Below are 22,591 nucleotides of genomic sequence, written 5' to 3' on the forward strand. Positions count from 1 at the left end.
CTCTTTCCTAGGTAGTTTAATCTAGCTTGAAGTGATATCACCTTTTTTCTGAACATTTTTCCTTTCAATAGCTTTTTTTTTTTTTTTTTCCGGTAGTGGGAATCGAACTCATGATCTTGTGCTTGCCAGGCAGACTCTGTGCCACTGAGCTAAATCCCCAGCCCCCATTTTTACTTTTCAACTGAGAGGCCCCAGTATATATAAAAATTTTTCCTAAAGAAATAGCTTGTAGGAGGAAGACAGAGGTACAGTTTATGTCACTGGAGAAAAATACCTAAAAGCACTGGAGGATGTAGTTTGCACAACTGCACATAATTCTGACTGGCTGGAACTTAGAGCACATGACAGGAAGGAGTCCTGGAAGAAGGACACAGGGAGGGAGATGGGAAGCCCGAGGCATGGAGAATCTTGGGTGACACTGAAGCGATTGATCCATTTGCAGAGAGCCACTAGAAGTTCAACCATGAGCAGAATGATATCCATACATTTATTTTCCAGAACCCTTCTCCCAGTGGTAAGCTATTTGCTCTTTCTTGGTTTCACAGGCAGAAGAGGTGCTCCAAAGGTTCCTGCAGTCACAGGCAGCAATAGAAGAATCCATTCTGCAGTCAGATAAAGCTCTCACTGACAGGGATAAGGCCCTGGCAGGTAAATGTGCAAGGCACAGGCAGCTCCCAAGTGTGTGTAGATTCCTGCAATGATTCTGACAGACCCAACAGGAAACCTTCCCCAGTGTGTAGCATCTTTCCTTCTGTGGAGGGTGCATGCTGATGAATGTGAACAACAGAAAAGAGTTGTAGTTATGTCATCTACAAGGGCAGTGCATTTCCATCCTGTTCTGAAACATGTTCTGGACAGCATGGACCTGTGTGAATTCTCTGACTTTCCTGTGCTGCCTTTCAGCTTTGCCTTGGTCTCTGAGCTCAGGATAATATAATTAGTTTTCACTTGTTTTTCTTCCATTTTGAAATTTCCCTGGCACAGTGGAGAAGGCCCAGAAGGAAGCAGCTGAGAAGGACAGGGAAATTTCAATAGCAAAATTACAGGAGGAACAGCAAATAAAAGAAGCTCTAGAGAGGACCCACAAGGAAAACATGGAGCAACTGGAAAAGAAGCTACTGTTGGAGAGGGAAAACCTCCTCAGAGATCAGAAAATGATGTTGGAGCAACATATGAAGGTGAGTACACCTTGGCTCAGTAGTGTCTGATGTCCTGGGTACCCTTGCAGGACGGTGAAGGTGATATCCGGATCGTGGAAGGAGGGACCATCACCATTTATTGTCTGTAATTTGATAAAGCTCTGGATTTTTGGCTGTTTTTGTTTTAAAGATGACTCCTTTAAATTTTGCTTCATATGTAGAATTTAGAGAATTCACATCATCTTGGCTCCTATAGTTCTTTTGATGAATTCCTTGGAGAATATGAATAGCATTTATTTTGCTGTTTGGGGATTTTATAAAATGATCTCATGAGGGCCTGATTAACCACATTTTTCAAACATCTTTAGCCAACATCAATAGCAATTGGATCGCATTAGCAATACCAATATCATGAGGCACTCTAGTATCATCCAAAGACCCAGAGATCCAAAGAGATGGATCTGTGTTGCCATAAAACTCTCAGAAATGTTCAGACTTAAACACCCAATGTAATGACAGCTTCTGTCAATAAATTTACTGGTTATTTGCAGATGTCCTAGTCACTTTTCCAGCTCCTGGACAAAACACCCAATATGCACAACTTATAGGATAAGGGATAGCTTTATTTTGGTTGATGATTTCAGTCCATAGTTGGGCAGCTACAAGGCAGAAGTAGCACAGCACTGATGTATGGTGAAGAGAAAACTGCTCAGTCTGTGGCAGCCAGGAAGGGGAAGAACTGTGACCCACCTCTAACCAGGCCCCGCCTCTTTCATGGCATATTAAACTACTGAATCCAATGGCTGTATCTGCAGATTAGTTTAGCACCCCAGTAAGAGAATCTCCTTCCACACACATGAGTATTTTGGGGGATATTTTATGTAAACTACAATACCCCATGTGGATAGCCTACAGGTATTAGCTTATGATCTCAGAGGAATTCTGTCCTTGTCCATCTGGAAAGAACACAATTTGTTGTCATGCTTCTGCACAGCAGGATTGAATATTGGATGAATATTAAGAAAACTAAACTATGCTTCCTTCTCACAATATCTGGTCCAATTCAGATAATATTGTTTGTTGTTTAGTTATTTTGTGATTGCAAAAACGTTTATACATGTAATATAAATTCAGTTTGACAAAGTTTTTTAAGCAAAATGTCACTCTTAAAATAGCAGTACCATAATAATGTACTGCCCTTTTATTCATTTATTTTAGATCCAAATGGATTTGCTTAAAGAAGGATTCAAGAATAAATCTGAGGCAATGAATGAAGAGTTAAAGCATTTGCAGAAAAGAGTCAAAACTACAGAAAGTGATAATGATCCATTTATTACACGAGCCTTGAGTAGCGTAGGTGATGGCATAACTGCAGTGCTGACTGCTCCTGGTAAACTTCTTGGTAATGCTTTAAAATCCATTGGCTCACTTTTTAAGTAAACTTTGCTTTTCTTTTAAAATTCTAGATTATAGATTATGGATGTATGTGTTGGCCTATTCTGGGGCATATGTTTTTCATTTTCATTCAGGAAAATTTTAAATATATAAGTTGCTTATTGAAGTGTATCTGCATCTGGACCATGTTAGAACAAATCCCTGTACCTGTTGACAGGTAGTATTTGCTTTTAGGCAGCATATGCTTTATATATATATATATATATATATATATAAAGTCCATTGAGATATTGCTTTCAATTGCAAATTGGAAATTACTTCAATGTCATCTGCATAAATTCATAACACACATTTTATTATTTACTGATATTAGAATATAGGAAATGAAATGAGAGTGGATTTCTATTTCACTAAGTATAGAATCATCTTGAGGAGGGGCTGGGGATTTAGCTCAGTGGCAAAGCGCCTGCCTGGCAAGCGCAAGGTCGTGAGTTCGGTTCCCGGTACTGGAGAAAACCAAAAAAAAAAAAAAAAAAAAAAGAATCATCTTGGGGATAATGTAATGTAAAATAAAAAATGAAGTAAAAATGTCCCAAAGCATATACATACATAGTTGCACCAGTATTAGCCATGACATTATTATTTGTAAAAATACATATTTAAAAGTAAAATATCTTTTAAAAATTTGATGAGACACTGGCATCCTTGGGTCTTTCTGGGTAGAAAGTGTAGGAATTAGCAGTGGAAATGACACATAACTTTCATTACATGCTCTATTTTTGAATTTGTTAAGAAATTTTGTATTACAAAATTTGGATATGCAGTCAAAAATTTGAACTATAATACTAATAATGACAGCAATGAAAGTGGAACTGGCTTGTACATATGTGAAAGCAGACAGTGACATTTCACATTCTTTCAAGACATGACCCCAGCCAGCTCCATGAGAGATGTAAGACTGAGATCTGAGTACAAAAAAGCATAAAATCTGCATCCTAGGTTTTGAGGAATCTCCACACTGATTTCTACAGTGGTTAAACCAGTCTACACTCCCACCAACACTGGAGAAGATTTCCTTTTTCCCCATAGCCCTTCCAACATTTATTGTTGATTCATTTCTTGATAGTAAACATTCTTTCTAGAGTAAGATAGAATCTCAGTGTTGCTTTAATTTGCATCTCCTAAATGACTAATGATGTTGAACATTTTGCCTATATTGATTTGCTGTTTGTATTTCATCATCTGAAAAGTGTATTATATTCATCTCAGAGGCCCATTTGTGCATATTGTGAAGTGGTAAGAAATTGTTCAAAGGAAAGAAGAACTAGGGTGTGAGAAAGGGAAAGCAAGGAAGGGGAAAGGAATAGAAATACAAAATAGTTAAAGTGCTAGTTTGTCTGAGTTCATTGAAAATAAAGGTTTGTGCTAATATCATTTGGAGAATTTCTTATGCCTATATCTTGTACTCTGAGTAACTACTTTGAAGGTAATGGTACATAATGAATTAGCTATTGTTATTCTGGTATTATTTTGTTTGAAATTTTCATTTCTTTTCATAAAATAAAAAACTTGCATCTTCATCCTCTTTTCCTTTTGACCTTGTTTCTTATTTCCTATATTGTTTCAAAATTGATGTATAAATTTTCCTCTGACGTTTGGATCTCAATAAATATAGCCTCTACTTCCTGTCTCTGAATTACAGATTTAAGTTGTTAGGATCATAATTATCACACATGAAGAATATAGACTGGTTAAAAAGAACCTGTAATCATTGTAATTTCATTGTCTTTCTGTGGTGTCTGGAGCAGGGGGGACAAAGTGATTTTTCAAAGCTAGACCTCCTGATGGGAGGTGATAGAGCCTGTCATAGGGAGGCCACGTCTTGCCAGGTAATCATTAGATTCCAAGCAGATAGAGTTACAGTAATAAGCAGCACTGTTGGAGTCACAGTCTGTAGGCTCTATGCAAGGACAGTTCAGAAGGTTGATGTAAAAAAAAAAAATGAAAAGAAAAGAATCAAATGGAATCAAGGATGCTTTTCAAGAGTTTGAGTGGCAGCCTCAGTAATATTTCCCAGTCTGTACTTTGATCTGAGATAAGTTTAGACCCTAAACCCAGCAGTTATTGAGGAAGGTATGTACCCAGGGTTAGAAGCCCTACAATTTGAGGACAAGGATAACCTGATAGTGGTTTCCCAGTTCTCCTTCTAAGACACCTGTGAACATTTACTAAGTAGCTGTGCTTTGGATAAATAGGAATGCCCCATTATTACCTTAGTGAGAAATATAGAGGTCTCAAATGGAATTTCTGAAATCAAAGGAAAATGAAGATTCCAAAAAGTAGTACATATGTGAAACAATCAAAAATATTGACTACATGAATCTATTGTAACAAGGTACTTTGGTTATAAAAGAGAAGATGGAATCAACAAAACAACTGAGTCCTATTAGTACGGAAGAAGGGGAGAATGGATACTGTAGAGCAGCTACCTATGTCTCTCAGTAACTATCAGAAACAAGTGGGACAGATGTTAGGATTGTATTGAGCAGTAAGGACCATTGCCCAAAATGGAGTCCAAAAGCTTAAAACAGAGTTTGTTGAGTCACCCCCCCCGCCCCCTCTTCAAAGATCGCTCCAAAAACTCTGCCAGATATACTGCAGTTGTCATTGACTTCCTCAGAGCATGACCACAGCATGCTTAGGCAAACCGCTGGATCAATGGCTCCATGCCACAGCAACCCAGACACCTCACCAAACATCAGAGGCATCAGCAGTCCAGAGAATCACCAAACATCAGAGGCATCAGCATCCCAGACACTTCACCAGACATTGGAGGCATCCGAAGTCCAGAGACATTGAGTCCTCAGCAGAAGAGGATAGTCAGACAACCCAGCCAAAAAGCGAGTACCTCACTCTTTCCTCTAGTTTCCATTTTACAAGTGACAGAGATGCCTGCTGAGGGTGCAGGATAAACATTGACCTAACCATGTGGAAATGACTAGATTTGGGGGCAAAAGGTTTCTGTCCTTCTGGGGGACAGGAGAACACTTACCAATCAGTTAGACTTATATTTTGTTGTTGACCCCCACAATGTGGAAAGTCTATCTTGGAGACCGTGGCACAGGGTTCAGCAGGGGTGGGTGCAAGCTGAGCTGAGGTGGGGGGGGGAAGGCCATCCATAAGCAAGTACTTTGGCATAGCTGCCCACAGAATGGGACCAGGAGACCTGGACCTGTCCTGTTGAAGTGTGGCTTTTCTCCATGTAGTACTTGGTAACTGGCCTCGACTTGGGCAGCCCTTTGTTTAACATCAAAGGTTTTTGTGCTTACCTGTGGCTTCCTTTCCATAGGTTTTAGTAATTTTCTCTCTCCATTTCTGATTTTCTCTCCTCCCTCAGGATTTTGGGTATCAGAGTATTCCCCTTCTGTAGTTGTTGATTCTAAATAACTCAGAAAAACAGTTTAACAGGTGCAGTATCTTCCCGCATGGGAAGAGAGAAATTGGCCTCTTTAAACCTCCTGCCCCTGTTTCCGCATGCCCAAGATGGTGGCAGGCAGTGGGCGGAGGCAGGCGCAGCCAAACAACCTAGCTGACTCATCTGCTCTGGAAAACTCCTAAAGCCCCACCTAAACCTGCCACTTCCTGGGATAATTTGCTGATGTTGGTTTGTTCTTATTTTTATTCAATTTGATTTGTTGTGATAACTATGACTTAAATTTTATGCTGCTATCTGAAATGATATGTAACCTGAATCTGCTGATTGAATTTATGTAGTGTCTAAATTTTGAGATTTTGTTACCAGATGTGTATACTTTGTGGCTTGACTTTGCTATTTCAGTTTTTTTCTAAGAATAGGCTTTATTTCCTTTTTAATTGCCTAAGGGACATCCAGCCAGTAAGTCATCCCAGTTCTTGCCTCTTCAATCCGAAGGTGAGTTGTATTTAGAGGGGGAAATCCAGTGGGTCCAAAGGAAGCAGCACTGGTGCTCACCTAAAGCTGGAGAAGCCCAGCCCTAAAGGATTCAGCTGTACTACGTGAGAGCAGGACAGAATTTGCAGGAGAGTCCCTGTTGGGTCGCTACTAATGGGGACTGACCCAGTGACAGGCCTGCTGGATCCCAAGGATCAATGAGGAAACCTTGGCAGCTTCAACTTCTGAAAACCAGCCAACTGTTGCACTATTTGCATTGCAAGAGGAGCCTGAGTGAGATTATAGAACAACGGGTGGAAAAGCCAAAGGAAAATTATACCTCAAGGCCATTTTAGCTGATATGCAGCAAGGGATGTCCAACCTCTGAACTCTAATACTCAGGCCTATTAGTCAGGGGCCCCTGACTAAAACCCAGTACAACCCAGTTGCTTTTCGACCTCAGCTTGATGAGGCACTCTGTAAATACACTAATTTAGACTCTGAGTCTAGAGAAGGTCAGATTATCCTAAGGCAGTATTTTATTAGTCAGTCAGCTCCAGACATTCAGAAGATGCTCCAAAAACTCCACCTGGGCCCAAAAACTGAAATACAGCAATTGGTCAATGAAGCTTATTTAGTATTCAATAACTGTGATGAATTAGGGGACAAATGAGAACTAGATGAAGAGGCAGGCTAAAGCCGTGCTCACTGAGTTCGATAAGCCTCACTAGACAGTGCACAGCACTAGGCAAATATGAGATAATCCAAAGAGTGAGGGAAGCAAGTCAGAGTGCTTCAATTGCAAGTGAACTGGGTGCAAGGCAAAAGAATCCTGCAGAAACCATTCGATCCTTGTTGGACCTGTGAGAATGTGGAAATAGACCTGTAGCACTGGACAAGGGATGACATAATTTTCAGAGAGATATGAGGTCATCCCTCACCATGGTAGCCAGAGAGGAGGGCTGGGACAGTGAGAGGGGATGGTACCTGTTGTACTGTGCAAGGTTTTCACACAAGAGAATCATAATTACTTCATAGGAAGCTCAGGTAACTTTAGATGTTGTGACCAAAGAAATTATTCCTCTGTGATACTCGCATGACTTATTCAGTTCTAGTTTCCTTTGGGATGATCGTTCATCCCATTGTAAATTTGTTGTGGGCCTTGAGGGTATTATTTGGACAGCTTTCTTTACCCATACTCTGAAATGCCATTTGGAAGCTTTTCTTTTCTTTCTTTCTTTCTTTATTTATTTTTTGGTTTTTGTCCGGTACCGGGAACCGAACTCACGACCTTGCACTTGCCAGGCAGGCGCTTTGCCGCTGAGCTAAATCCCCAGCCCCGAAGCTTTGCTTTTGGAAGCTGCCTTTATGGTGATACTGAAGTGCCCCATACCAATAATTGGAAGAGGCATACTTTATATTCAGAGCCACTCTATATTCAATCCTTTGGCAACCTATGTCATAGTTGCTAAGGACACAGCCAGCCTGACCTCACAGAGCATAATTTCTCTTCCAGCAGTAGATCCTCAAACATGCCATGATGGCACCCTGGGGAAGGCTGTCAAGGCCACTCTAATTGACTTCATCTAAAGTTTCCTAATCTATATCTTTACAGGAAACAGAATTTTCTTAAGAAAAAAGCTGTACTGGGGAAAATCCCATTATTGATATTTTTGCTATAGTATTACTGCTACCACGCCTTTCCCCATCTATACACCCATGTTACTAGTAGTCCAGCCATCAGGAGAATATTGCCTAGAACAAGATTTCAGAGCCATAAATGAGGAGTGGTATCTATACACTCATTAGTAGCAGACATCCATACCCCTTTAACAGAGATTCCCTGGATTCACTAACTGGTTCTCTGTCCTTGATCTCAAAGATGCCTTATTTAATATCTCTGTGGATCATAGCTCCCATTTTTTTGCATTTGAGGGGGAGGATTAATGAACAGGACTTTACCCATAGTATACTTGGACTGTCTTGCTCCAGAACTTTAGAAAGAGCCCGCACTTTTTTGCAAGGGTTTTAGCTCAAGACCTGAGTGACCTAAAATTCAAAAGGGGAGGCCTATTAAAGTATGTGGATGACCTCTTCATTTGTAGTCCCACTAAAGAGCTATCTTACAAGAACACCATTAAGACTCTTAGTTTTCTAGCAAAATGATGTTATAAGTTGACCCAAAACAAGGGCCAAATTTCTCAATAAAAGGTGATTTAATCTGGGATATATCTTAACTCCAGGACAAAGACAACTTTTCTCAAAGAGAACAGTGACAGGAAAACTCAGGAGCAAGGCAATCTGCCCTTTGGACTCTCCAGAGTGTAAAGGGCACCAATTGTTTTTGCTGCAATTAATACAGTGGACAGTCATTAAGTTTCTACAAACATACCTTCCACCTAGGATGAGATTCCACCACTGCTATAATATATGGGCACTTTTGAGGGCCTGAAATCTATAATATTGTGACCCAGCTCTGCAAGACATGTCCTGTCTATGCCCTCCATAAAGCACAGACTCATCTTCCTCCATTGCCTGTACCAGTACAGAGGCATAGGCCCTCCCCTGGAGAAGATTCCCAAATAGACTTCACCCATATGCTTCATGTAAGGGATATATACAATTCCTGGTGTGCACTGATACTTTTACTGTTGATAGAGGCCTTTCCTACCGACACGGCAAGTGAATTCAAGGAGATCTGCATTCACAAAAGACTGAAAGGACAAGAGCGAACAAAGCTTTGTTGAGCCGGCTGATGGACAGTCTCTAACCAGGAGTCAGAGAAGATGTCCATCTAGATCTGAGTCTTACCTTTGGTTTAAGTACATTTTTAGGTTTTCATAGTGACCATTACCTCATTTTTGGGAATCTTAGAGGAATATCACACAATTATCCCAATGTTTACCTTCCCCAGAAGATGTTGGACAGCTGGATTCCAGATGACCATTGCCGTTTAACTTGTAGCCTGCTTCCTAATTTATCTTGCTTGTTCCATTCCCATTTTATGACTCTGCTCTCCTGTAAGTGAGTTCATAACTGACCAAGGGGACTGAGGTGAAGAGTGGGTTCAACTACATTTTAAGTGAGTTTAAGTGAATTCTCTTAATATGGAGTTAAAAAAGAAAATGGAGTGTCTCTTACCCTATCACTACTATGTCAGATGGGTTCTAGAGGAGGTAAAAGTCCTCCTTAAAGAAATAATCCCTATGTTTGGACTGAGTAGATCTATCTAGTGTGATAATTGACCCTCTTTCACATCTCACAACCTGCAAGGAGTTGCCACAACACTGGAAATTAAGTATCACTGCATAGAGACTCTAGTGACCAGGAAAGGTTGAGAGAACCAATCAAATTCTGAAACAAACCTTAGCCAACCTGTTTCAAGAAACCCACCATAAGTGAGGGTGTAGGTGTCTTTCCAATTGCCTTAATGAGAATTTAGGCAACCCCAAGTCCAAATTTAATATCAGCTGCTTTGTGATACTTTATGTGAGGCCCCTTTTGACATCTACTCACTGACATTGAAACCTCCCAACTCCATGAATATATGATCCATCTAGGAAATTTCCAACAGGCAGAAAAGTATGGCAATAAGATTTTTCCACTCTTAAAGACAAACAATAATTGTCAACCCAAAATTGCCTTAGTGATTAAGTCCTGATCAAACTTGGAATGAGGGTGTACCCCTGGACTAACTCTCACCCAGATGGAAAGGCCCTTTCACAACCTCTTCTGCCATTAAGTACAGGGAATAGATGGTCAGATTCACCTTTTTAGGGTAAAACTCACACTGCCTGAGATATCAGAAGATGAAGGACAATGAAATTCATACAGTGGTGAACCAATAAATGACCTTAAGTTTCTTTTCTGGAAAGAAAATACCAACCAATCTGGTGAATCAAACAAGTGAAATGCTTTGATCCCTCTATGCAAATTGTGTGAACAGATTGTCTATTATCTTGTTTACTGCGCTTAACATTTCTGTTCCAAGGTATAACATGACATCTTTTGGGTCTTTTCTATTTCTTTTATGATCACCCTAGATTATTCAAAAACTGCCCCTAATAGAGATAATAAACAGTGACTACCTACATGAGACCTTAAAGCTAATCATATCTTTCTGCTGTCATTAACAGCTTCCTAATAACTTGACAGACAAGCTAGATGAACTTGTTTAGAGTATTACTTTTCTTCAAGACCAGATAGACTCACTAGTAGCAGTGGGCATGTAATACAGAGGGGAATAGATCTCTTAACTGTGAGGCTAAATACCGAGGAGCAGCCAAGACCACTAGGACAGGCAGGATTGACGCAAATAGTGATATTTTTATTTCAGACTGGATGGAGCCTGGCCAAGGGCAAAAGGACCATTGGCCATGAACAAAGGTAGCAGATATTCTTTATAGGGGACTTTAAGCAGGGGAGGTGGTCCCACACAGGGAAATGGAAAATTTTAAGTTTGATGGGGGTCCTTGGTGCTTCTAGCAGGAAGTACCTAGTGGGAAGTTTAGGATGACAGTGGCATTTTGCTGACTTACCGAGTGGCATTCTGTAGACTTACAGGGTTTCCTGCAAGCCAGGGAACCAACTTGCTAAACAGGGTTATTTCAGTCTTTTTTCTGGGAGAGGGATTCTACCTGTCTGAACAGACTGGTCTGTTGGGGTTATTTTTCTCTTCAAGTTTGGTGGGGTCCAATTGTGAGGACCTCACACTAACAGCTGAAACCAAGAGGTATATTTGCCCATAAAAATGTTATCCTTTACCAATAGGTCCACAACCCTCATTAATGTATCCTTCTTGGAGTCCCAAGTCTTACTGGACATCTCAGGTAAGATGCTTTCTTTTCTTGTATATATGGGGGCTACATATAATGTTCTTCCCGAGTTTTCAGGTCACTGTATGAGATCCACAGTCTCCGTAGTGGGAGTTGACAGCCAACCTACACAGCCCTTGCAAACAGTACCTATCCCCTACAGGTTCCATATTTCTTTTTCACTCATAGTTTTCTAGTAATACCAACACATACCACACCCCTTTTGGGGAGGGGTCTCCTCCAAAAGCTTAACTTCTCCTTTACCTTCTCCCTCACCACAGTTCTTGTCCTCCAAATCCCATCACAGCATGCTCTCAGCCCATTTCCTCCACTTCCTCCTTCCCTTGTTGACCCCATAGTCTGGGACCCCTCTAACCCCATTCAAGTTACTCATGCTTCACCTATATTAATATGCCTCAAAGATCCTTCAGTCTTTCCTTGCATTCCCCAATACTTCACAGCTCCCAAACATCAGCAGGGATTCAAATCCAGAATCAAGTGCCTTTTGGAGAATGGTGTTCTTATAGCTACCCACTCACCCTACAACACTCTCATTCTCCCAGTATTCAAGCTGAATAGTACCTATCACCTAGTAGAAGACCTTAGGGTAATCAATAACACTGTTACCCCAATCCACCCAGTGGTGCCAAACCCTTACACTATGTTCTCACATATTCCTCCCTCCACCACCTATTTCACAGTCTTAGATCTCAAAGATGCCTTCTTCACTATCCCTTTACACCTGGAGAGCCAAGATATTTTTGTTTTCATATGGACTGATCCAGCTACTCTCAGGTCCCTACAACTCACCTGGACAGTCCTACCCCAAGGTTTTAGAGGTAGTCCTCACTTCTTTAGCCAAGCTCTCACTACTGACCTTGAGGCCTTCAACCTCAAACCCAGCACACTGCTCCAGTACATAGATGACCTCCTCTGCCGCTCTCCCTCTGATGCTCTGGCCATACAACACACAGCTGCTTGCCTCAATTTTCTGTCAGGATGAGGATATAGGGTCTTTGCAACCAAGACTCAGATAGTTTCACCAAAGATCAAATATTTGGAATTCACCCTCAGTCCCATTATTTGTTCAATCACTGCTGACTGCAAAGCTCTTCTCTGTGACCTCCAAGTTCTAACTACAAAACAGCAGGTTCTCTCCTTCCTTGGTTTATCAAACTTCTTTCCTCTCTGGATCTCTAATTTTGCCTCCCTAGCCCAGCCCCTCTATAAAGCATCCAAGGGCTCCCTGCTAGAACCTCTATACCCCACTATTCCTATACAATCCTCTTTTTACAAGCTACAGGAAGCTTTTTTAAGAGGCCCAGGTCTCATTCTCCCCAACCCCACTCAACCTTTTATCCTGTACACTTCCTGTCAGGGCCACAAATGCAGTGGGAGTCTTAGGACACAAAAGGGACCCTCATTCCAGGCAGCTGTGTACCTCTCAAAACAGTTAGATAGCACAGTACTTGCATGGGCTCCCTGTCTTCGAGCCCTTGCTTCAGCAGCCACACTAACACAAGAGGCAAAAAAGTTCACTTTAGGGCAGTCAATCACAGTGCATTCACCTCACCACCTCAATGAGTTCATCTCTCACAAGACACTCCCCACCCTGAAGACTCCCTCTCACTTACAGCAGGTTCATCCAGTACGCATACAGGACCTTTCCATTACTATCTCCATCACTGATCCCCTCAATCCAGCCACCTTACTTCCCACCTCTGACAAGGCCTCTCAACACAGTTGTGTTGAAATCCTACAGATGACCCTGACTCCCTCCCCTCACATTGTAGCACTTCTCTTCCTACAGTTTTTGACACATGGTTCATAGATGGTACCTCAACAAACACAGACACTCAAAAGAGGGCAGGATATGGCATACTCAATGTGTCAACGGTAATAGAGGCAGGCCCACTGCCACCTGGGACATCCTCACGGAAGAAAGAACTCATAGCCTTTACATGAGCACTCACACTAGCCAAAGACAAAACCATGAACATCTACACAGACTGCAAGTACACATTCAGTATTCTCCACTCTCATGCTGCCATCTGGTAAGAAACAGGATTCATCAGTGCTCAGAGTACTTCCATCACCAATGCACTTCTCATCCTCAAACTTCCAGAGGAAACACAGCTCCCAAAACACATGGTAGTCATTCACTGCAGGGGACACCATACTCCATCATATCCCATTGCTCAGGGTAATATTTTTGCTGACACACAGGCCAAATTAACTGCTCAACAGCCATATCCTTCCCACCTTCTTCCTCTCATCCCAAAATACATGCCCTCACCCCATTATTCACCAGAGCAATTATTACTCCACAAACCTGACTATCACTGAAACACACAAGCATGGATCTTCCAGTGGCCAAAACTCCCTCTTCCAGACCAATAAGCACAAACCATTACCACTGACTTACACAACTGCTTCCATGTCAGTACTCAGGCTGTATACAAATTCTTAGCTCCTATAACCACACATCCCTCCTTAAAACCATCACTCGCTAAGTTACTCAAAACTGCCAGCTCTGTGCCAAAACTTCTCCTCAGAGACATTTACCACCCTCCTCTTTTCTAACTCACCAGCTCTATGGACATACTCTGGGTGAAGACTGACAGATTGACTTCATGCACATGCCCCACCACAAAACTTACAGATATCGTCTCACTTTTGTCAGTACTTTCTCAGGGTAGATAGAGGCCCTTCCCCACTGCTTGGGAAACTGCAGATGTAGTTGCTAAGGTTCTCATACAAGATATTGTTCTCAGATTTGGACTGCCCCAAACTATCCAGTCAGATAATGGTCCAGCATTTATATCCCAAATCACTCAGCAGGTTGCTTGAGTCTCAACATTACTTGGCACTTACACATACTTTATCACCCGTAGTCCTCTGGGAAAGTAGAAAAGGCAAATGGGCTTCTAAAAACTCACCTTACAAAACCCATCTTCGAGCTACACCTACCTTGGCCTCAGCTCCTTCCTTTAGGTTTAACTAGACTCAGGGCACTTCCCAGGTCACCCACTTACCTGAGTCCATTTGAGCTCATGTATGGTAGACCATTTCTGCTTCACAACCTCCCTGCTCCTGATAACCTTCCCCCCATCACTGACTATATTTCAGTTCTACTTCCTCCAATACCTGCTACAACAACATGCTGATGTCTATAGCCTTCTATAGCTCCTGGAGTCTTAATATGTCTCAAATCTTTTAGGCCCACAGGATTACAGCCAAGGTGGTCTGGACCCCACCTGGTCATCTTGACAACACAATCAGTGGTCAGTCACGGGCCTTTCATCCTGGTTCCACATTACCCAAGCCAAACATTGCCCTGACAACCCCACTGCCTCCAACTCCAAACCTTCACCATCAGAGTGGTCCTCATGCCTCTTATCTCCCACCCATCTCAAACTCACCAAACTCTCTAGCGTGCCACCAAGGTAACTAATGTATTGCTATCCCATTTGGCTTTTGGTACTCATTGTCCTACTGATTTTTGCATTCACCATTAGGCTCTGGACTGTCTTCCCAAAAGACTTTCAAGTCCATATAAGGTAACTTTCATACTTTTTTATTTTGTTATTGTCTTTGGGCTCTGTACTCTCAACTGCCTACCCTACTGACATCCTCAGTAACCATACTCCCTTGCTCTTTTCCCCACAACAACTTTCAAATATGATCCAACTCTCAAGATATATATACTGTGCCATAGTATTTTCCATTTTTAAAAACTCTGAAAAATGTTCTACCATATACATTTTGAACATATCCATCTAACACATTTGTTCCTTTCTTCCTTCCTTCCTTCCTTCCTTCCTTCCTTCCTTCCTTCCTTCCTTCCTTCCTTCCTTCCTTTCTTCATCTGTTAGGGAACACCTGGTTTGCTTCAGTCTCTGCAGTGAATAATGTTTCAGTGAGACTGGCGCACAAATATCTGTTTGTATCCTCCTTTCAATTATTGTGCATATGTATCCAAAAGTGGGATTGCCTGATAATTCTGTAATTCAAGGAGCCACTGTACTGTATTCTACAGCAAGGAGAACTTTTCACATGAACACCTGCCGTGGAGAAACCTTCCAGTTCCCCCACGACTTTCTCCACTGCAGGTGTTAGAGGATGTCGCACTGAGGGTGTGAAGTGTGCCTCTCTCATGACAAAAGATGTTGAGCACCTCTTCGTGTGCTTCAGCCACTTGTACATATACTTTGGAGTATTGTCTACTCAAGCCCTAGGCTTGTTTTCTAGGCTTTTTTCCTTTTTTATTAAATTGTAGGAATTCTTGACAATTTCTTGGTTTTGTTGCCTCTGCTTTTAGTGTCATATCAAAGAAATCATTCCCAGCTTCAGTGTCATGAAGCTTTCCCCTGTGTTTCTTTTCAGAGTTTTATCATTGTAGCCTTTAAGCCACTTTGTGTTAATTATTTTGTGTGAATAAGGTAGGGCCCAACTTCATCCTTCATGTTTTCACCACACGCCTTGCCAAGAGACTGTTCTTTCACTGTTGTATTGTCTTGGCACCCTTATCACATATCATTTATCCATGTATGTTAAAGTTTATTCCCAGATACTTTTGTGTGTCCCATTGGTCTATTTGTCTGCCTTTATGCCAGTGATCCTAGTTTCTCAGCCTTACTATGTTTTGAACTCAAGAAGTGTTCTAGTGTCAACATGGTGTGAATGATTCCCCTGCGTGGAGGCAGCAAAGAGTGTTGAGGTGGTGGACTGTTTAAAGCGGGACCTAGTGGGAAGTACTTAAGCCGTGGTGGCACCATGCTCATGAATGAGTTTATTTTGTTGAATATGAGCTCAGCGTCTCTTCGGGCTTGATTAGTCCTTTAAAACCAGCTGCAATAAGGGAACTGGCACCTCCCCTCCATCCTTCTTGCTTCTTCTCTCTCTGTGTGACCTCTCCGTTTTACCTGCACTGCCAGTACAATGCTTGCACTGTGTTGTGATACATCCAAGAAGCCCTCAGCACAGCTGGCAGCTACAGATTCAGTGCTCTTGGACCTTCTGAACTGCATGCTAAGTAAACCTCTTTTTAAAAATATACTATCAGCCACCGGGGATTCCGATGCTACCATAAAAAGGGCCAGTTAAAAAAAGCAACGCCACCTAATTTGTTCTTGAATTCAAGACTTCTCCCTTTGAAGTCCTAGAGATTTCATGAATTTCAGGATTTTTTTCCCCCCTATTTCTGTAAAGAATGCCATGGGGACTGACTTAGGCATAACTCTGATTGTTTTTTGTTTGTTGTTTTTCCGGTACCAGGAATTGAACTCGTGACCTTGCGCTTGCCAGGCAGGCGCTGTGCCACTGAGCTAAATCCCCAGCCCCTCATAACTCTGATTTTATTACTTTGTTTTCCATTAGTGAACACTTCCTGATTTATAAACAGCTATGACTTCAACACTTCCTTACTGACCATTTTGTGTGTCTATTGCTAGTTGTGTGCTGAGTTGATATGAGTGGAAGCAGAATTTGTCCCACCACCTCACTGCCCTCACCGGAACACCTGGATACACTACATCTTGAGTCTTCCTCTCAGGGACAGTGGCATGTCTTCCAGAACTGGCTCATTGCAGGAGTTCTCTTGCCAGTGTCTTTTGCTGGAGAAACTAGCAGGTGACTGAGCACTACTTCAAAACCCTGAAGAAATCAGATTGTGCTCTTAGGACTTTAGATGGAAGAAAGAAATAAGGAGTGGTCACAGATTGCTGTCTGATGGTTCTGTGGACACCTTACAGATTCCTGTCAGTGTCTGGGTATCACTTTCAGTGAGATTGTGACTGTCATATAAAAGGTATGGTTTCATTTCAGCAGAACAGCCTGAACTGATAGAAAAACTAGAGTGAGAGATTTGCCTGATTAAGACAGTTGCTTCACTATTATAAATGTCACAGTGGTGCTAGGAACTGATTATGAGGGTGATTTCATGCCCGAGTAGGCAACATGAGTGTGAAGCTAGAAGAACACAGGGGATACAAGGTGTCCAGTCCTCAAAGAGAACAGGGCAGTAGTTCTAGACGAGCGTGCATGTGCCTTCTGCTTCAGTGAGTTCTTTCTGTGCTAATTCCTAAAACTGCGCCCTTTTTTTGTTAGCCCTGAAGGAGCTGAGCTGCCTGACAGTAGAGCAATGTCTGCCAAAATTGATGTGACCACCACTGCACATCCTGGTTTGCTTGCCCAAAGCCCACATGAGACATGACGTCTCCAACGTTCAGTCCATGGGATTTGGTCAGCGTAATTACAGGCAACTATAAAATATTTTTATAAGTTGGAAAGCATTTAACATTGTTGAAGAAAACAGGGTTTTATCCAGTCTGTCTGAAGAGTAACCAATCACAGAAGAGACTAATTCCAGCAAAATCAGTTAGTACAGAAAAAGCCTCACCTGAGGCCAGTAGTAGTTCGTCTCTAAGAAATATGATACTTTCTCCCCTATGAATGGTAGTCAAAATAATTCTACTTAAGCTTTGATAAAAAGCTACGTCAACCACTACTAACTCAACACCAGTTTCTGTCAGTGGGATGTGCTTCCCAAGACTCTGTTGATATTTGAATGACAATAGGAATGAAAAGGCAAAGGTCATATTGAATTCAGCTCAGGAGGTGGAGTGTTTTCCAAAATTGCTGTCCTGGGATGCACACCGAGTAAGTGGGACAAGGGATTAATGAGAGTATATGGAAGAACGTGCTGGGGAAAAACTCAAGAATTCCAAACATATCCCGTGACAAGAATGCATTTCCCATCTATGCATCACAAGGAAAATGATCACATTTCATAGCATAATGTGGACACACACTGATCACCTATGGTGGAAGTCCCAGAAAGTTAACTCAGGACCTGAGTAAGTTTCCCTCTGTCTCTCAGTGGTTCACTGGACCTCTTTCAAAGGACAGCTAGTGTCTTCCTTGTTTAACTCCACTCCCTGCTGCACAAAGTAAATGTTTGATCCATATTTATAATCAGTGCAGGTAGCAGCTCCATGATCTGACTGTGCTTTCAAGCCCCTCAGCCTGAAGGTTTGTGCAGCCATAAGATCACTGGAAAAAACAGTCTTTTCTTGTGACAGTTAATTCCATGCTTAGAAAACAAAGCACAGTACACCTGAAATAAAGGTATAGATTAGTGTATTGGAGTAGGGCCTATCACTTATTGTTGACATGGTAGAAGTGGAGTTGAATTTGAGGGGAGGGAGCTCTACCTGTGCCTAAGGCAAAGGAAAAAAAAGTAATTTAAAGAAAAATATTAGAATATTATAGAGGACACATAAGACAGTTCTACTCCCTGTGAGATTGAGATTTCTGGGGCTGTTATTCTATGAGAGCATTTCCCTTTATTTGTGCTGCATATGGCTGTGCAAAGGAGTAAGCAAGTGGTCGTGAACTGTTTTTAAGACTTCTGTTTTAAGAGCAGTTTAGATTCTCACCGCAGTTTAACAGAAAGCACTGATACTTTCCCTGCTCCCACACAGGGACAACCTCCTCTACTGTTCACATCCCACACTGAAGCGACATCTGTGTTACAGCTGACGAGCCACACTGGCACAGCAGCATCCCCCAGATTCCATGGTTTGCACTTCGATTCACTATTTGCTCTATGCAGCCTACGGATTCTATGGATTCTATGGGACAATTGTACAATGACTTACTTCCACCGCTATACATTTGTATCATACAGTGTTTTTTACTGCACTAGAAATCCTCTATTCTCTGTCAGATATTCTCTTCCATTCTGGAGACTGCCTTTTAATTCAGCAGATCGCTTACTTTGCTGAGCAGAAACTACTTAATTTAATGTTGCTCAGTTTCCTTTACTTCCTATCTTGGCTTTACGCTCTTGGTCATATCCAAGAAACCATTGTCATGACCAACATCAGTAAGATTTTGCCTGTGTTTTTTTACCAGAAGTTTCAATATCTGGTTTTCGTTTAAGTCTTTAATCCATTTCAAAATATTTATTTCACAGTGTCTCAGGGGTACAGTAACACTTGTTTGCATGAGGATAACCAGTTTTTCTAACAGTGTTTGTTAGCAAGATCATTCTTAGTCTCTAATGTGCTCGTTACCTGTTTGTAAAATGCCAATTGACTGTACGTGGTGAATTTACTTCTGGGTTGTCTATTCTTTCTTATGGCTGATGTGTCTGTTTTCAGGCAACTAACGTAATTCTGTAATTATTGTAGCTTTGTACTATATTTTGAAATCAAGAAACGTGATACTTCTAGCTCTTGACAGTTCTGAGTGTTGTTTTCAAAGAGTTTCACTTTAATTTATGGACCACTGAAAATTTTGTATTCCATAATTAATAGAGATCATGATAGATAGCGAGGGTAAACAACCTCTTGGAGCCAAAACCCATTACTCATTAAAAGCATGACTTGTGTTTTCCTCTGTGGTAATCAGGGACTTGAGGCCGTTTGTACTAAAAAATGTGATTTCCAATTTGTTGCTAATATGCCCTCTAGGTAACTCAAAGCATAGGAAACTTGAGCTTCATTCCTATGTCTCTGTTACAACATTAAAACATCAGGTTAAATTTGTTCTCAGTTCTGCACATAGCTTCAGTCCTTGTTTCAGTGATAACAGAAATTAAAACTGAAGCCATCATCAGAAATTTTACCCACAAAAACTTCAAATGTAAAGTAAGAAAGAATGCTAAGAGCACTTAGCTTTTGCAGTTGAAAGCTAGAGGGCACAATTGTGACAAAGATCAAGCTGGCCCCTTACAAATGAAGTCAGAGAAATCGCAAAGGCTCTTCAGCTTGAGCAGCTGGACAAGCTACCACAGTTCTGATGAAAAGGTTGAGACAGGCCCATTCAGAAAAGAATCAGGCCAGATTTTATGCGTTTGGTGGAGTGGGGGAGAGTCAGGTTCCTCATGGTCTCAGCACTGCTTTGGCAGGATGGTTGAGGAAATGTCCTTACTGCTTGCGGAGCAGTCGGTGTTCATGAGAATCTGGTTCTTCTTGGGCCATTCTCAGCCCTGTGAGGCTCTGCTCGAATACAAGGTTCAGGGCAATGACTGGAAACATCTGGGCGTAGCTGAGTGTTCCCGTAAATCACTTATCTTGGTGTCCTCAGTGCTGAAGGGGGGTGAGATACGTTATGCACAGTCAGGGCTATCAACCATGTTTTGCCAGCTTTCTGATGGATGCTCTCTAAATGATAACGTGCCTGTACGTAGAGCAGAGAAGGGGTTTGGTTTAAAGTTTTAAGGTAGTAAAAGTGACATAGACAGTGAAGGTTAAGTGTTGTGTTTTGCCTTTACTTCTCTACCGACCAGCTACAGGTCCAATGAAGAGTTGTTGCTTTTTAGCAAAAACATTTCTCTGAAGTTCCTGGCACCTTGGAAGAAAATGAACATCATGCTTTTAATGAGTAACAGATTTAGGGCCCAGCAGCGTGTTTGTCCACTTTGCCTATGGTCATCTTGGCTGTTCATTTGATGTCCTTCTCCTTTTCTTACTCATGTTTCTCTCTAAGCTGTGAAAGCACACTAAGCTACACTCCCAGATGTATTTAATTTCTTATTTCAAGGCAGGGTTTTGCTAATTTGTCCAGGCTGGTCTGGAACTTGAGAGCTTCCTGCTTCATCTTCCCAGCCCATTTTGCACAAGTACAGTTGTTTGGGTCAGAGAAGTTATACAATCCTGGGGCAATTCTCAGCCAATGGGAACTAGATAAATAATCTAAATTTTCCCTCAAAAAATGATTTTGAAATACAGTAGTACCCATTTCAAGGACACATATTTGCAAGTTATTCAGTTTGCAAACAAAAACTTTCAGCAAAATTTTGGTGCCATCTGCAAACTGCATCAGGTGACAAACATGACCATGGTCATCTTCCTCACACAAACAAGGACAGAACCAAATTCCTTAAAATTGTAAAACAAATTAAGTACCTAAACTGAAGCACCAGTGTACATTGTCTATAATTCTTCAATTAATCCACTAGGGGACTGATGTCTAGTTACGTAGCATGGCCACCAACTCATTACTTTGCTTCTTTGTGTTTTCCATTTTGTCTCTCTCATGTTTTCTTTTCCTCTTCTCCATTCCTGTGGCTTCCTGCAATATATCCCAAATAATAAACCGTATGAATGTCAGTGTCCTTTCCCTGCAGGGAGGCCCTAAATAAAAACACCTCCCCATGGGAGCTTCAGGCCTCATCACTTCTCTCCTCATTTCAATAAACCTTTAATAAAGCTCCATTAAAGCCACTGTGTATGTTAGAAACACATAGGGGCAACATTACGATTTTGTACATCTGGTAGTGTTTTGTAAGTGGATTTGCACTTTTGTAAATTTATATATTATCATAAGTTTACATTTAATAATTTCATAATTGATTATAGGTTTCTATATACTTTATTTTATTACCAATAATTTACTATAGATTCCATTCTGATATTAAAAATCAGTTTTCAGGGGAAAATGCAATCATTCCCATTTTACTGAATAAATTAAGTTTTTCAGTAACCACGTGATAGCAGCACCTACAAGCTTTGCCTACTGAAGTAGAGCCTTGTGAAACCTGAATGGCAAGTGTACTGTTTCTTAGCCTGTGATTAGAGAGGACAGAAATCCCACCACCAGGTCTTCATAAACTTCCCCCTGGCCCACCTGACTCAGTCTAGCTAGAGGCACATGCTATATGCCCAAATGTTTGGCTCCCTAGCTCACTCACAGGGACTGGCAGATCTGAGTACGTGTCCCCCAAATAAAGCAGACTTTCCTGCATTACCTCTATGTTCCATCATCACCCATTTATCTTTGACCTATGCATGTGTTGTGGAAGTTAGATATTTGGTGACGCTGACATGTGTATGTATGGCCCAGGCACCTCAATAACAACTCACATGAATGAAAATCAGATGAGTGGAGACAGGCTTCCTTGTTTGCTCAAAAGAGTTAAGATGTTTTACATGTTTAACCCTAATGATTTTAGAAGTAGGCACTCATGTATGCATTCTGGAATGGATCCAATAACCTGTAAGACACTGACAGCTGGAGTGGTGATAATCCTGTGCAGGTTGTAGCACTACACACACTAAACCAAGCAATCTATAGCTGATAGGTCAGAGCTGCCCATGGGAGCTTTGAAAATACTCTGTAGGAGCTCATTCATTTGCATGTTGTCTCTGGATGCTCCAGATGAGTAGTTGCAATGCAGACTCTGAGGTATGAAATATTACCATTTGCTTTTTTAGGAAAAATGTATCCACAGGGAAGGGAGTCAGTGAGGAGGCAGAGGGAGGAGGAGAATGTGCCCTGCCCTGCACAGCTTGGCTGTCTCAGGCATTTCCTACCTCATCTGCCAC

At 41.5% G+C, this 22,591-nt stretch overlaps 1 protein-coding gene across 1 annotated transcript in view; it reads left to right on the forward strand.

Moving 5' to 3' along the window:
- The window catches only part of LOC102021890 (guanylate-binding protein 6-like), a gene marked incomplete in the record, with an annotated part of 28,362 nt that extends 25,329 nt beyond the window's left edge, over positions 1 to 3,033 (forward strand). The window contains 3 exon segments of the mRNA XM_005385352.2: positions 546 to 648; positions 985 to 1,178; positions 2,358 to 3,033. Coding sequence (XP_005385409.2) covers positions 546 to 648; positions 985 to 1,178; positions 2,358 to 2,579 — 519 coding nt within the window.
- Positions 3,034 to 22,591: the final 19,558 nt, after the last annotated feature.

This window comes from Chinchilla lanigera, unplaced genomic scaffold (assembly GCF_000276665.1).
Source record: "Chinchilla lanigera isolate Chin_1 unplaced genomic scaffold, ChiLan1.0 scaffold00022, whole genome shotgun sequence".
Taxonomy (NCBI): Eukaryota; Metazoa; Chordata; class Mammalia; order Rodentia; family Chinchillidae; genus Chinchilla; species Chinchilla lanigera.